This window comes from Acomys minous (assembly GCF_964271855.1).
Source record: "Acomys minous genome assembly, chromosome: 16".
Taxonomy (NCBI): Eukaryota; Metazoa; Chordata; class Mammalia; order Rodentia; family Muridae; genus Acomys; species Acomys minous.
The window spans coordinates 3,502,663-3,518,203 of NC_140498.1; the positions used below are offsets into that span (position 1 = coordinate 3,502,663).

The window sequence follows — 15,541 nt, forward strand, 5'->3', positions numbered from 1 at the left end:
TTCCTGTCTATGCCACTGATACAGAATGGAGGTTTTTACAATCAACCGCATATTTTGGGGGAACAAAGGATGTTCTGGAACAGAATAACAGAAGCTGCTCAGCTTTTGGGCAGTCACCAGCTCCCCTAAGGCCTGGGAACCAGACCTTAGTTTCACTCTATGATCAAAATAGAGTCTGAAAACAAAATGGCAGCACTTAAGACAAGTTTCCTGTTTGTTCCCAACACAGATGCATAACCTATGCCAACGACATGCTTTCCTCCCTGTGGTGGAACAGCTAACACAGAGGGCAGAGGTCACTGCCAAGAAAGGGCTGCTGCTGCCAGCTCTGTGGTTAGCTATAGTCTAGACAGAAGAGTCATGGAAGCCCAGTTCAGTCACCGGGTCCTGCTGGCTCAGACACCTGCTCTGGCCTGTCCTCGGCCAGCACTCGTCAAGATGACTTCGACATAGGCGTGGTCAGGCTCTGGGTTGTACATGCCCAGTGAAGGCCCTGCTGCCAGCTCCTCACCTTCTCAGTTTGTGCCTGGTCTCTACCTGAATCCCAAAGTCACACAACCCTTCAGCTCTCAGCTCTCCCCAGACTCGGCAACCTCTTTCCCTGCAGACTTTCAGCAGTCCTCAGCCCAGAAGAGAGCCCATGCCCACAGTTCCCCATCAAGGGAAAACCAGTGATGAGGGAGGGGTAGGCGAGCTCTCCAACAGGCCTTGGAAGGTTTCAGGAGCGCCGAAGCCATGCCTCATCCCTAGCCCAGGCTCCAAACTTGAGGCAACCCTCCTGCCTCAGTCATGCAGGTGCGTGGGACTACAGGTGTGAGCCACCATGCGCAAGAGGTGAATGGCAGAAATGATCAGAGTTGTTATGGTCAAAAGCTCAGCTGAGGGCTAGAAATCTGCCTTGGTGGTTAAGTGTGGTTTCTGCTTTTGCAGGGTTCCCAGCACCGCCACCAGGTGCTCACAGCTGCCTGTAAGCCCAGATCCAGGGAGAACCTTCTGGTTCTGGAAACTTCAGCTTCAGGGATCTCAGTGTTTAGTTCTTTAGGTACCTGCATACACAGGCACACACCTTACCCCCCATTTAAAAAGGCCTTGAGCAGAGACTTCAGAAAATTTGGATTTTTATAAAGCAGAACCTTTGAGAAGCAGGCTAGAACTTAAAATGCTAATGCACATTCCTGGAGCAAATCTTGGCAGTGTGCTGTGCTGTGCTGTGCTGTGCTGTGCTGTGCTGTGCTGTGCTGTGCTGGCCGCTGAGCCTTGTGAGTACTTCGGAAACCCTGGTCTGACCTCACCACCTGCTACCTAGACACAGTTATTCTCCCCGGGGCCTGCTTCCTGGCTCATGAGCAGATCCAGATGGCACATCCTGACTGACATTGGCGTTCACACACTAATCCTCCCTCCTGGGCCTGCTTGTAGCCATGCCCACCTCTCCTGGTTCCTCTGTTGTCTGTCTTTACCTGACATTGCAGCCTCCCACTGGGGCAATGGTGACTCTGCCATTGCTAACACACCCGAGCTGCTGACAGGTGCACACACAGTCTTGCACAAGCAGCTCAATCACTAGCTGGGAAAGCGGGCTCCCGCCTGGCTGACTGTACAGGAGCGAGCAGTGAGCGGGAGGCAGGACAGCGGGGTGCAACACACCCCAGTGGCTTCACAGACGACATCTATGTTACTAGTGGCCCTGCCCAGTCTTTGCGTTGTGACATTCTATGGGCTGATAGCTATAGGTTCCTGCCTACGAACCTTCCCAGGCTGTGTCTACTATGCCTATGCGTGGAGCCCCTGCCTGGCGGGGGAGACACTGTAGTGAATACAGTGACCTGAGGCCTGTGCTCGCTTGGTTTTCTTTTTACAGTGTTGGGAATGGAACCTGTGGCCTTTTCATGCTCAGCAAACACTGCCTCAGAGTCGCTGCTCCATCTGTTTGTAGCCCCTCCCCCCCAATCTGCCTGCAGGTGCTGACTACTCCATCACTTCTGTGTTCATCCTGCCCCTCCCTTTGGTCCAGTCTCTTGGCCTCTATAAATTTCTCTGCAACCTGAGCATGGCTGCCCTCCCACATCCCACACCTCAGTCTGTGGTCCCGCCCACATCTCCCACTTCACTCTGCAGCCCCGCCCACACCCCCACACCTCAGTCTGCGGCCACACCCACACCACCACACCTGTCTGTGGCCACGCCCACATCTCCCACCTCATTCTGCGGCCCCGCCCCCCACCTCCCTCTGTGGTGTGGGTAGTCACTAAGCACAGCTACCTCACCACCCATTTCCCTGTCATCCTTGTGTGAGGAGGCAGATGTGGAATGGACTGGCAAACCCCGCACTGCAGAGCCCCATCACTCACCGAAGTTCCTGCTGCGCTGCGGTGGTGTCCAGAGTGTCCTCCAGCTCTGTCTTCAGAGCTTCCAGCTCCTCGCTCAAGTCCCGTTTCTGCTTCTCAGCCTTGTTCCGTGAAGCCTTTTCAGACTCAAAGTCTTCCTGGAGCTCAGCGATTTGGGCCTGCAGCTCCCGCGCAACCTTCAGCGCATTATTCTTATGCAGCGTCTCATCATCTCCTCTGTCAAAAGACGCAGGCACAAAGGCGCTCAGGATGGCTTGTGAGGGGCCGCGTCTCCTCCCCGCAATCACCCCTTTCCTGCGGCCTGCTGCCTACAGAGGCCCCAAACTAGCACTGGAGGTCAACGTGAGATCCGCGTTTCTCTACTTTAAAATGTCCTGTCGGTGAGATGTGACAGTCAGAACAGTGCTGGTGGGGAGGGGTGGGGGTGGCGGGGGAGGGTTCCAGCCGGAACAAGCCCGGGGGAGCCCAAGGCCTGCAACCCTCACACCATTATAGTGTCCCCCTTTCTTCGGCACACCACTGAGGCCACATGTGGCAGAGCTTCCTGATGGGGACCAGTGCTTAACTGTGGTGTCTCCAGCAAGAAGCTGTTTCCAGCTGGACAGACTCAGTGACACGGGCCAGGAAAATGTGTTGTAAGACCTTTTTCTTTTTTTTTCAAATGTGAGCCATGGGTGTCTTACGGAGATGGGGATGACGATGGACTCCTCCCCTCCCCTGCCCCGCCTCTACCTGCTGGGGTTGTACAGGATTATACACTCAGACCTGAGTCTTTGTGCATGGTAGGCATGTACTCCCTGCCAGCGGTGTCACCTCTCCAGTCCCCGCACAAGTTGTTTTTAATTAAAATATGTTATAAATTAAACTCCAAGACCATGCAGCCAGGTAGCTAAAATGACAAACTAGAGAGAAGTAAGTGCTCGAATGGCTTCAATATTGCAAATGGCTTGGACACCAGATCATGGGGTAAAAGAGGAAATAGTTCCACAATGTTCTTTCCTCCTCCAAAGTTACAAAACACATGGAAACTAATATGTAACATACAGAAGGCATTTAGTGGGGTAAAGGACCTTGCTCTTTGGTGTGACTCTCCCAGGATTGAGATGTGACAATCATTTGTCAGTCTAAACATTGGCAATGGGTTATGAAGCCTTGGTGCTCTGACAATATAACAGTGGGGCTCCCATGAGCTTGTCATAAGCACGTCTCGTTCCCTGGGGCTCTCCTATGCTCAACATGGGCCACGCCGCAGGAACCAGGCCTGCCCGCCCCGCTGGCTCCCCGGGTGTGCTGGCCCACACCTGGCCAGCGCCCCCTGAAGCTCCTCGTCCTTCTTGGCCAGTTGGAGTTTGAGCTCATCGACCTGCGCCTGGAGCTCGGCGATCTGGTCCTGCAGGTCAGTGGTTTCCCCGTCCAGTTTCCGTTTGGCCTTTTCCAGTTCTTGTCGAGTTTTCTCCTCCTTCTTCAAGCGCTCTGTAAGGCAAGACAGAAGCAGAGCACACAGTGGATGGATGTGGTCATTGCCTTGATGACCGAGGCAAGAGCTTGGTCACCTAAGGTCTACCAGGATAAGTGGGGGGCGGTGGATGAGTGGGTGGAAAGAGAGATTGGGTATTGTCCAAAGATGTCCCCCTTTTTAAAAAGTGAGTCCACGCTGTTAAGAGCCAAGATGTTTGGGTGTGCCTCACACCATCACGGTACCCACAACTAGGAGGGAGCTAACAGGGGTGGGCTACCCGGCCACTGCCCGACTCTAACCCTAACCCCAAGAAGTACAGGTGAGAGCAGACCAGGAGGCCTCACATCTGTTTTCCCAGTCTCTCTGCTATAAGGCCGTAGTCATGGGCAGAGTAATGTAGGAAAATCAGTTTACACCGACATTCCATCTTTGATCTATATCATCGGAAACACAACACACAAGTGCATTTTCCCCCGTTGTAAAATTAAGCATTAGAGAAAGCTAGTGGGTACACCCTGCAGGGAGGGCCTGGGCAGATGGCACTCAGTAGCTGCTTGACCAAGGACAGGTCTACCTGCCCTTCACAGCGTCTGGCTTTTCTTTTGCAGCCATCTCAATGCTGACATCACTTTTGCCAGAGTTGCTGACACTGCTGCTCTCCGGTTTCAGCTCTGTCCCGCGAGGCTCGGCCATTGGCCACTGCCTTTGTGAGGTGTCCCCTGGGCACATTCGTGCAGTGTTTAGATCAAATGCCCAGAATGTCCATCAAAGGCAAGTTAAAAAAAACCACCCCAAAAGAAAACCATCCTATCCATTCCTCCGAGCACTAAGTGATGTGACTGTGAGGGTCTGTGTGAACAGTGACCCCTCATTGTAAGCAGTCACCATGCCTGCGCCCCACTATTGTCCTGAGCACCTCTGAGCTGACACTGACCTTCTAAATCCGAGATCATCACTTCTTGCTTGTTCCTGATTTTGGCCAAGTTCTTCGCCTTTTCCTCCTCCTCAGCCAGCTGAGAGGAGCACTCAGCGATGCGCTCTTCCATCAGCTTCTTTTCCTAAGTAGAAAAAAAAAATCTACTTTAGAAAAGATACAAGAAATTACAGCCTGGGTTTGGGATTACTCTGAACATCTTTTCTGAGGCGAGAAAAAGTGGGTAACTGGGGCCCCACTGCTGCGGTGGGCTGTCTCTTCCCAGGGTAGCTAGGCACTCTCCTGTGGCTGCCTGGTGCTGCCTGGTGCTCAGAGCCCAGATACGCTACCAGTGGCACAGAGGGGACAGGGTGGAAAAGGTTGTTAAGGACATTTGGCTGAATGGTATCTGTCTTCAGAACTCTAGACAGGAAGGTTTACACAGGAAGCAAGTGCAAGTCGAACTGTCTCCAGCAATCCCTGGCCCTCTCCGGTGCCGCGCTCAGGGTGCGCCCGGCAGCCGCGCCGACGGAAGTGGCCTTACTTTGATGAACTTGGAATTCTGGTCTTCCAGAAGCAGCACCTCCTCCTCCATCTTCTTCATTTTAGCCTCTGCCGTCACCTTCTCCAGCTGCAGCTTCTGCCGGGCCCCCTCCTCCTCATCCAGCTGCTCCTCCAGGTCCTGGCGAGGCAAAGCTCCCGTCAGCCCTCCCAGCTGCTCCGCCACACAGGCACACAGGAAAAACGACACGCCTGCGCTGCGTTTGCAAGCAGGAGGCAGACATAGGCGCCTCCACATGTTAAGGTATAAACTGGGTCAACCCAACATGGCAAGCTCTGCAAACACAACCGTGGGAAACCATGGGGGTGATTTGGACAAACCCCCGCCCCAAAACCTCAAAACCAATGAGCTGGGGCAGCGGCAATGGCTGTAATTCCAGCACTGAGGCGGCTGAGTTGCAGGCCAGCCTGGGATGTGTTACCACCAGGAAACTATGAGCATGCTGCAGAAAGGCTTTGGCAATCAAGCTGTGGTCCATTTGCGAAGAGGTACAACATGGAGCAACTGAAATTCATGCCGTACAGCAACGATGAGCAACAGAGGAAACAGGAAAGTGACGGCGGCCCTGCACCAAACACTCAGGTGCACCTGCAGCCTCAAGCGTGTCACAAACCCGAGTGGAGCTGAGTGCGTCCATGTTCTCACTGTAACCTGCTTATCTATTCAGAGTCTATATTATCAGATATGATAATTAACGTGTTAACAGTGGGTGTGGTTGCACACATTAACCCAAGAGTAACTGTGCTTAAAGGTTCTACTTATGGTGAATTTCTGCATGAATCTTGTGAGGTGTAAAGGTGACCTCTATTCCAAAAGCTCCAAGCATCTCTTCAAGGGCACAGTGAACATCCGCGCACCCTGAAGTGCGTGCATAACAGGAATCACCTCATGGCCTGCCTCCTGCATTGGGACTTCCACCTTCTTCCTTTTTCTTTGGCTTATCCGAAAGCAAATCCCAAGCATGCTATTTCATCTGAAAACCCTTCAGGCTACATCTCTTAAAAAAAAAAAAAGGCCCTTTAACAAATTTGTTTGCTTGAGTCTGAGTCCATGAACCTCGTGGGCTATGACTGGCGGCCCCTTAGGTCTCCTTGGATCTCTGGATTGCTGACTTCTCCCTGCATCCCGGCCGTCTTCCCACTGCCTCGCTTTTGCTAACTACATTTGTGCACTGCTCATTCATAAGGTGGCAAAACACAGCAATATGCTCAGTGTGATTTCAGTGAATAAGTGAGTCTGTGTGCAGTTTCAAACAAGTCATGGAAAACAATGGGCGTAGGAAGGGGCGGGGCAGAGGACCTAAGTGCCCTACACTTTCTATCAGTCATATTGATGCTAACACCAAGAAACTCATCTTCAAAATCGCATGTAAAGGCAGCGCTAGCTAGAGCAAAGCCAGACGATGCAAGGGGTCCAAATGGGGCTCCCCGGCCATGTAGTCAATTTGGAATCTCTGACATCCCACAAGAGAAAAGAAAGCACACCACCTAGTAATATCATAGTGCCATAAGTAATTTTAGATTGTACATGAATGAATTCAGGTCACAAGATAGTAAATTAAAGCTCACGTTTATAGCTCAGGTTAAGAGCACTGGCCGCTCTTCCAGAGGACCCTAGTTCCATTCTCAGCAGCCACAGTGTGGCTCACAACTATCTATACTGTGATCTGGTGCCCTCCTTCTGGCATGCAGGTGTACATGCAGGCAGAGCACTGTGTACATAGTAAACAAACAAACCTTTAAGTTTATGTTTATTTAGGAGAATATGGACCTCACATCATGAAAAAAACAGCAGGAAGCTAACTGCTGGCACAGGGACATATTTGTGTTTTAAATAAAGAAACATGAATGTTTAAAGAAATGCAAGCATTTCATATGAAGTGGTTAAAATCTAGTATAAAAATATAGGGAGAAGGCCGTGTGGGCGAAGGTGCCGGTGCCCAGGCCTGGTTAGCCCTGGACCACACAGCCGCGGAGGGAGACTCGGCTCCTGCAAACTGTGCTCTAACCACAGAAGCACGAGTGTGAGCGTGCACACACATGCACACGCACACACACGCATGATATATATATGTGTGTGCATATATATATGCCACAAGGCTGGTGAGATAGCTCCACAGGAAGACGCACTAATTCATATATAAAAAATGCTTAGGTATATGTAGTTCTGATTGGATACACTATTTATTGAAATAAGCACATTTTAACTCACATCTGAACAGAACTGCTAAGGCCTGACAATACCCTATTTGTGAATACTGATTTATCTTTCACATTAAACCTCAGCTTAGGATTGCTACGGAGCCAATCTCTGTACAGCTTTTGGGATGCTCTAACTCACAGAATACCTGAAACTGTCTGAAGAATGGAGTGTCTGGCTGACTTTGTATAGGAGTGCTGAGGAAACAATATGGTGCCAGTGGTTGCTTTGACAAACATCTGGTTGTGCTTTGCCAAGACGAGCTGTGTGGTAGGAATGTTAAGGGAGAAACGTTCCCACAGGAAGGTTTGGTGCCGGCCCAGGAAGCTGCAGTGGTGCAGCCAGGAGAAGGGGGATGTCCGTGTGCGAGGGTCTCGGCATTCACCAGGTACAGAGTGCTCTGTGACTAGAGCTTATACTTTAAGGTACCAGGGACGGGCTGATGCTCTCCCCCAGCGCTGCACACTGTTCATAAGCCAGTCAGGAGATACCCATGACATCACTGTGACGACATAAAGAACCACCTAAGCTCCATGGAGCGCTCCAGAGCCTGGGCGGCTTCTGACTGTCTCTCCACATTGTAAGACGCTATCACTGGGACACAAAGGATTCCTACTTAAAATAATAAACCTATGTTTGCAGAAAACTTGTTCAATCTGTGGTTCAAATGAACGATCGATTGGTACACATGACCCATTCTCAGGAGACATGGCATTCCGCATGCTTAACAGACCCGAGCATAAGAGCCGCGCCAGGCACCTGGATGTGGGCTTGCATTTTCTTCTTCTCGCTCTGGAGGAGCTGGTTCCTCTCCTCCTCCTCCTCCACCCTGGACTCCAGGTCGTGGAGGATCTCCTCCAGCTCCTGCTTCTTGGCGGCGAGTCGCGCCCTCATCTCCTCCGCCTCGGCGAAGAGCTCGGTCTCGGCTTGTAGTTGCTCTGCAAGGATGTTCTTCTCCTCCAGCAGCTGAAAGCAAGCACAGGGCCCTGGGCGTGACTCCCGCGTGCACCCCAGACTGTCCTGTTCCACACCACAGGGCCCAGGGTGTGACTCCCGCGTGCACCCCAGATCGTCCTGTTCCACACCACAGGGCCCAGGGCCACCGTGACTCCCGCGTGCACCCCAGACTGTCCTGTTCCACACCACAGGGCCCAGGGCCGTGACTCCCGCGTGCACCCCAGACTGTCCTGTTCCACACCACAGGGCCCAGGGTGTGACTCCCGCGTGCACCCCAGACTGTCCTGTTCCACACCACAGGGCCCAGGGTGTGACTCCCGCGTGCACCCCAGATCGTTCTGTTCCACACCACAGGGCCCAGGGCCTGACTCCCGCGTGCACCCCAGATCGTCCTGTTCCACACCACAGGGCCCAGGGCCTGACTCCTGCGTGCACCCCAGACTGTCCTGTTCCACACCACAGGGCCCAGGGCCGCTGTGACTCCCAGAGTGCAGGCACCAGAGAGACTGAACAGGTTCAGCAGTCAGTGCCTGCTGCCTCAGCCATAGCAGGCTAAGGACACCAAACACACAGGCAGGAGCTCTGTGTTCAGGATAGCCAAGGGTACATAGACAGACCCTGCCTCAAAACAAACAGCCTGTCTGGCAAAAATATCAAGTATGCTTCGTATGTATGTGCATATGCATAAACTATATGAAAATATTTTTATTTTCTATTGTCCTAATTTATCTTGAACAATAAATACAAAGGTCTCACCCCTTGAATAATTAGTTTGTCCATGAAGTTAGGAAGGACTGATAGATAGGAACATTAAAGTGTTAGAAGGTTCCAGGGGCAGTGGCATGAGCCTATAATCCCAGCACTTGGGAGGCGGAAGCAGGAGGATTGCCATGAGTTTGAGGCTAGCCTGGGCTACAAAGTGGGACTCTACCAAAACAAAAAACCAAAAACCAAACAAACAAAAGCCCAAATCAAATCAAAACACTAAAACAAGCAAACAAAAAGCTCCAACAAAGTTCTTGGGAACTTCTAATGCCTGTTACATATCAGGTGACATTCTTGGCCTTCAACACTGATGCTGTTCCTGTCAGAGCTTTTCCAAGTTCCCGCAGAGGGGCCCCGCTCAGCCACACTGCCTTTACTTTCCTCTTTCCTCACAAGCAGACATGAGCACGCAGCTCTGGGAGTCCCATCCTACAGAGGGCCCAACACAAGTGTCACAGCACCATGACCTGCTTAGTGCCCAGAGCGTGAGACCAAGGATGTGCGGGAGTTGAGGCTGATTTGAACTTACATCAATCTAAGCCATAAGGCCCAGTGTTGCTGTAACTTTAGAAAGTGAGGGAAAACCTGCCCTAACAGGCTGATGCGGTGGGCACGGCCGGACACGAAGTCAGGGCGCTGTGGGGTGCGGAGTGGGCGCACACACCTGCTGGTGCTTCCTCTCCATCTCCTCAAGCTCCCCTTCCACTTTCGTCTGCTTCTCCTTCACTTTCAGCAGCTCCTCATCTTTTGCCTGGAGCTCTTCCTCCTGGCGGGTCACTTGGAGGAGAGGCTTCACCTGGGACCAGGGAAACAGGTCGTCAGGACAGCTCAGCCCCACCCCTGCTGCTCCGAGGCCTCCACACAGAGAGGCGTTAGGACCACCTGGACCAGCCCACCTTCGTGAAGACACGCCACCACTGCCAGTGCCGCAGCTTCAGGTACGCCGCGCAGTTCCGCTGCAAGACCCTCAAGGCACTCAGCTGCTGCTGCTTCTTGGCAAAGGCCCTGCAGGACAATAGTAAGGAGAGTGCTGCTCATAGCTGCTCAAGGGAAGCCGGCCTCAAGGCAAACGTCCCTCAGGGACGGCTCCCCCAGGGCCTTGGAGAAGCAGAGCTCCAACCCTGTGGTTTCCTTTTGGGATGTGCATCTGGCTCCTCCACATGCCGCTCCCATGGGAATGCACGGCCCACAAGGACAGAGCCTGCCCGTCTCGAGCCCACTTGCATCATGGATACAAACACAATGCCCAGCCCAAGACTATGCATCAGAGATGCTGGGTTCACATAGCCACTTACTTCCTGGCTAGGTAGCCTCTGCATACAGCTTGGAAAAAGATGATGATATCTGTGATTTTTAAATCTCTTTCTTCTTCTAAGTGTGCCAAAACTCCAGCTCGAAAAAATATCTTGCTCTGTCCAATTCTGTACAGGTTTGGGTCCAGTTCTAAAGCCCGGATCTGAGAGAGGAGGAGACTGTTTACTTTTGCTATAGGAAAGTGGTTGTCATCATTGTCATCATCGTCATCATGTAGATGTGGTGGTGCACGTCTTTAATCCCAGCACTTGGGAGGCAGAGGCAGGCCGATCTCTGGGACACACAATAGAGACCCTATCATAAAAAACCAAAACAAAAAAAGAAATCTTACCATTCGCTCGCAGGCCTGTTTGCCATCCATGAAGCCCTTAGGAATAGCATTGGGAGTTAGGATCTCATATCTGGAGAAAGAAAAAGGTAGAAATACTGATTGGCAGTACACACATTGAGAGCAGAGCAGGTGATATCCCGGGCTTTTTGCAGGCCCAGTTCCTACTTAGAAGTGGAAGGAAAACGAGGTGAATTCTCTCAGATGAAAGCATAGGCTTAGGTGTCCGGCAGAGAAGAATCAAATATTGAAAACCTTCATTTTCGTTCATTTCCCACAAATGTCCACATCTTTAAGATAAGAGGATTTGGCACTTTGTACTTTTCAACTATTCAGCTTGTAAGCATTTATCAGACACTAGAAAAGACTATAAGAGCAACGTCCATAAGCTTCTATTTAGAACTCCAGAGGTTAACAGGGTGGCCTTCAGCAGGCGCCGTCTGGGTGTGTCTATGCTACTGAGCTGTCAGTTAGAAGATCCTGCAGCAGAAAAGCGGCCATTGTAACCCGGTATCCCAGGTGCCATTACGCAGCCTTTTTCCAGCAGTAGAAAGTGACTCGCCACTAGGCAGTGGGCTCCTAACAGTGGCTTTCCTGACGACACCCAGGACTCAACAGCTTCTTGAGTTGACTCTTCTGAGACACGGAGGGTGAGGAATAGTTAAAGCCGTGAGGGACCCTTTTTTGACCTGGAAGCCCCTAATTATTTTATGGATCAACAGTGGAACTATTTTGAAATCTGCTTCCCAGAAGAAAAAGGGAGAAAAGCAACTGAGTTAGCAGCTTTAGAGAGAAACACTCAATAAAGCTTTTCACAGTGTGCCCCAGCAGTCTCTACTGTGTGCCCACCAAGCTCAGCTCCTTTGCTTTTATTTTAATTGTTTTCTAATCTATTACTTTATCTATTCTTGTTAAAGATCTGCCATTGTACACATAGACCCAGACCCAGACCCAGACCCACACAGAAAATTTATACTCACATGGATTCATTTACTAAAAAACAGATGGAAACATCCTAAAATATTTTCAGGAATCCTTACTGGAGGATTAAATTTTTAAATTTGTATTTTAACATATACTACTCATCTATTATTAAAATACATGTTTAAAAAAATATATTAAGCCTGGTGGTAGGGATGCACGCCTTTAATCCCAGCACTCAGGAGGCAGAGGCAGGCAGATCTCTGTGAGTTTGAGGCCAGCCTGGTCTACAAAGTGAGTCCAGGACAGTCAGGACTACGCAGTGAAAGCCTGTCTCAAAAAAACCAATATACATACATATATATATATATATCAAGAGACTTAGGTTTGCTGCTGCATGGCTCACTGCATGGCTAACTTCTGCCCTTCAGCCCTTGGAAGAAGATGCTTTTTTGTACAGCAGGAGAATCAGCATCTCCCTCGGCAGGGAGCAAAGGAAAAGCTTCCTCATACCAGCATTTTCATTTGCGCCAAGGTAAGCCTGGACGCACAGACAGCAGGCGAGTCAGCCATACCTCTGCCTGAACTCCTGGAAGACGATGCGGTTGGGGAAGCCCTGGCGACAGATCCTGATCCCTTCCAGGACACCATTGCAGCGGAGCTGGTCCAGCACCAGGTGTGGGTCCAGTTTTCCGGCCTGGTCGAGCAAACAACAGTTTTCTAGTTTAACCACGGTAGCCTGGCCCCGGCAACTGAGCACACGCATGCGCTCTGCCTCGCACATACCCACCCGCTTCTCGTGATTTGGAATGATGCAGCGAACGAAGTTGGGGTTGGTGTTTCGGAGGGTTGCCATCAGCTTGGTGAGGGACTCTTTGTAGAGCTGCCCCACGGTCCGGAACATGCCCTTCTTGGTTTTGTACGCAGAGCCGAAAGCTGTCTCAGTCATCCCAGTGACCTGATCCAGACCTACAATGCGGTCCACTGGGGAGAGGAGAGGAGACGGCTGTGACCCTCGCGGCTGAGGGGGCGCGAGAGACAGTGACAATCCAGCAGCGCAAGCTTGTGAACGGATGGTGAGAGGTGCCGTCTAGGAAAGGCAGTCAGCACATTCCGACAGTGCACAAGCTGAGGCGCTAACAGCCACACACGGATACGGCAGGATTTTGCAGTGCCCCACACAAGTCCCGCTTGCCACACTGGGGCGGGTGCCTTGCCCTGCCCAGGGGACCTACTGTCTGCTAAGTGTGCCTGTGAGATCCGCCATTACTGGGCAAATAAATGGAAGGATCTCTGGCTGGCATTATTGATACAAACTGATGCGGGGGGGGGGGGGGGGTGGAGTCTTCCAGGAGGCAAGTGTGTGGACAGCTCCACTCAGGGCAGGGGGACCGGAGCTATGCTGAGTCAGCACACTCATAAGAAAGCCATCTATCTGAGCCTGAGGAGCAACGCACAAGTATGACATCACCTCAATTTTGAGCAATGTGAGTGTCAGCCGTCTCCTCAAAGTGCAAGTAACGCAAAAGCACAAAATGGGACAGAGACGCCTGCAAGCCACTGAGTGAACCTCCTCCTCCGACACCCCAAACCAGAGAGCAGATGGTGTTTATACAACAGACCCTAATGAGGAGACTGGAAAAGCGCACCGGCCACTAGCATGTCTGCTGCATAAGATGCCATGTGCTTTCCTGAAACACTGGAAAAGAAATCAGAGCATGAACCGAGCCGTCGTCATTGATACTCTATTTCTCTGTGGGGGTCTGACCCCAGGTGGGGCTCAGTGTGCAAGATCACAGCCGACTCCCGACTCCCAGGGAGCTTTCTAAGAAGAGGAGCTCCTGGTCCAGGGGTAAAAAAAAAAGTGCCCTCGAGGCGGGTGTGGCATGAGGAGGAGCTGTGTGGCTCCCACACCCACGCACGTAAGTGGCTCCCCGGAAGCCACCAACTCCCTGTGCTTGTGCTCTGGTGTCATGGTCACTTGCAGCCACCGCCCCCCTTCCCATCCTGCGCATGAGGAGCCTCCCTCAACTTCCTGTCACTCCACTTCTGCATCACCAGAGCCCTGCTTCTCTCTAGAGTTCACGTTTGCCACTTGTCACCTCCATCTACTATCCTCCCAGTGCTCGGCCAGTGGCTTCCAGCCCACTTCTGCCTGTCCCAGCCAGTACTGCCCAGGTTAAACCCCACCCCGCCCCCTGCACGGCAATGGATGCTGCCCCGAGCTCCTCCAGCGCACCCTTCTTCCCCTCCCACCGCCCATCCTGTCTATCATGTGCTCTCTAGGGACCTAAACTCATGTGAGAATCCTTCTAGCGTGTGGCCAGGCGTGCGCACAGATGGCAGTCCTCTTTTCTCCAGCCATCTCTCAGCCAAGTGACGTCATCTATGAGCTTAAACTACATACGCCTGGCTACCGAGCACTCAGTCACCAGGTCCATGCAATTCTCCCCATCCGGATGTCAGGGTACCTCTGTCCTCTACAAGCTCCTATGAAGTGCCTGTCATGTCTGTTTGTATAATATTGCATCTGCTCCCATGCAGACTTGTAACACCTGCTAGTAACATTCTTAATGCATGCATTAATTAAAGAACAAAGTACATTTTTAAATATATTTAAATCAAAGTGGGAAATTCAGTGAGAGAAAACTGCACGATGCTGAGAGATAGATGCAGTTAAGAGATCTCCTTCTCTGGTCATTGCTGTTTAATATGTTAAGACTAAGGATGAGACAATAGGGAGACAAAGGCAGGGAATGCCGAGGAGGCACCGTGCGCAGACACCACAAAGGCAGAGAGGTCGGAATTCCTGAGCCGTATCCAGAGCAGACAGCTAAGAGGAGTCATAGTCTCATGGCGGGATCTGCTGTGCCTGCATCACCAACTCAATATGAAAAGGAGATGCGCCAAGGACAGCTCCCAGGCGAGCGGCTGTGGGCTGAGATCATGGCAAGGTGGGAGGGAAGTGGGCTTGTGGCGGGGTAGAAAGGGCCTCAGTTCTGTACGTGAGACGCCTGTGAGCCTCTGAAGTGGAGACAGGACACCAAGGGCAGGCTGAGTGCTGCGGCTTGCTGCTGTGAGAGGGAAGTTGGAACAAAGGTAAACAACTGTCAGCAAGGTATTCAAGTAACGGGATTGGTAAGCTGGCCGGGGAAACAGATGAGCACCCAGGACCACTCTCCAGGTGGAAAAGGAGAAAGAGGACATGGCCAGGAGGCCGGGGACAGACAGGGACAACACTGGTCCACTCCTTACCCCCATCTGTCCCAAGGAGAGCACTGCTCACTCCAGTGCAGGCCAGAGCATGTGCTGGGTACCTAGTAGCTATTTAATAAACAGCTACTGGTGGAACACAGTTTGCCCAAAGAACAAATTATCACTAACCACAAAAGAGATGGTGCCACGGGTACTTTCCAGGGATCTGATCCCGTTAGCTTTGCGGTGGGCTAGTGGTGGGGAGCTTCTTTAACTCTGCATGCTGCGGGGGTCCAGGGCAGGGCCAATAATCAAAAGCTCTACCGCCATCAGCCTCCTTTCAAACTCAATAGTTCTGATTACTCTTTAAAATTACTCAGGTTTACCAAAACTTGATGCTCGAGACTTTCGGGCTATTTTTTTTTTTTTTACCAACTCAGGGTTGGGTCCCACCACTGAGTTCTCTATTGTCTTATGCGCAACAGAGAAACACCCCAGGAAATCCATTTAGAGGGCCGGAGCACACCACTAAATGTATGATTTCATTTCAAAAACACGACTCAGATAAATGTCTATCTTA

General features: G+C 51.5%; 1 protein-coding gene across 1 annotated transcript in view; it reads right to left on the reverse strand.

Annotated features, from left to right (window-relative positions):
* MYH10 (myosin heavy chain 10) overlaps positions 1 to 15,541 on the reverse strand; it is a 135,947-nt gene that overhangs the window by 24,191 nt on the left and 96,215 nt on the right. Inside the window, 11 exon segments of the mRNA XM_084761535.1 lie at positions 2,352 to 2,564; positions 3,650 to 3,821; positions 4,742 to 4,865; positions 5,265 to 5,402; positions 8,241 to 8,447; positions 9,868 to 9,999; positions 10,100 to 10,208; positions 10,499 to 10,659; positions 10,849 to 10,918; positions 12,342 to 12,463; positions 12,557 to 12,750. Coding sequence (XP_084617661.1) covers positions 2,352 to 2,564; positions 3,650 to 3,821; positions 4,742 to 4,865; positions 5,265 to 5,402; positions 8,241 to 8,447; positions 9,868 to 9,999; positions 10,100 to 10,208; positions 10,499 to 10,659; positions 10,849 to 10,918; positions 12,342 to 12,463; positions 12,557 to 12,750 — 1,642 coding nt within the window.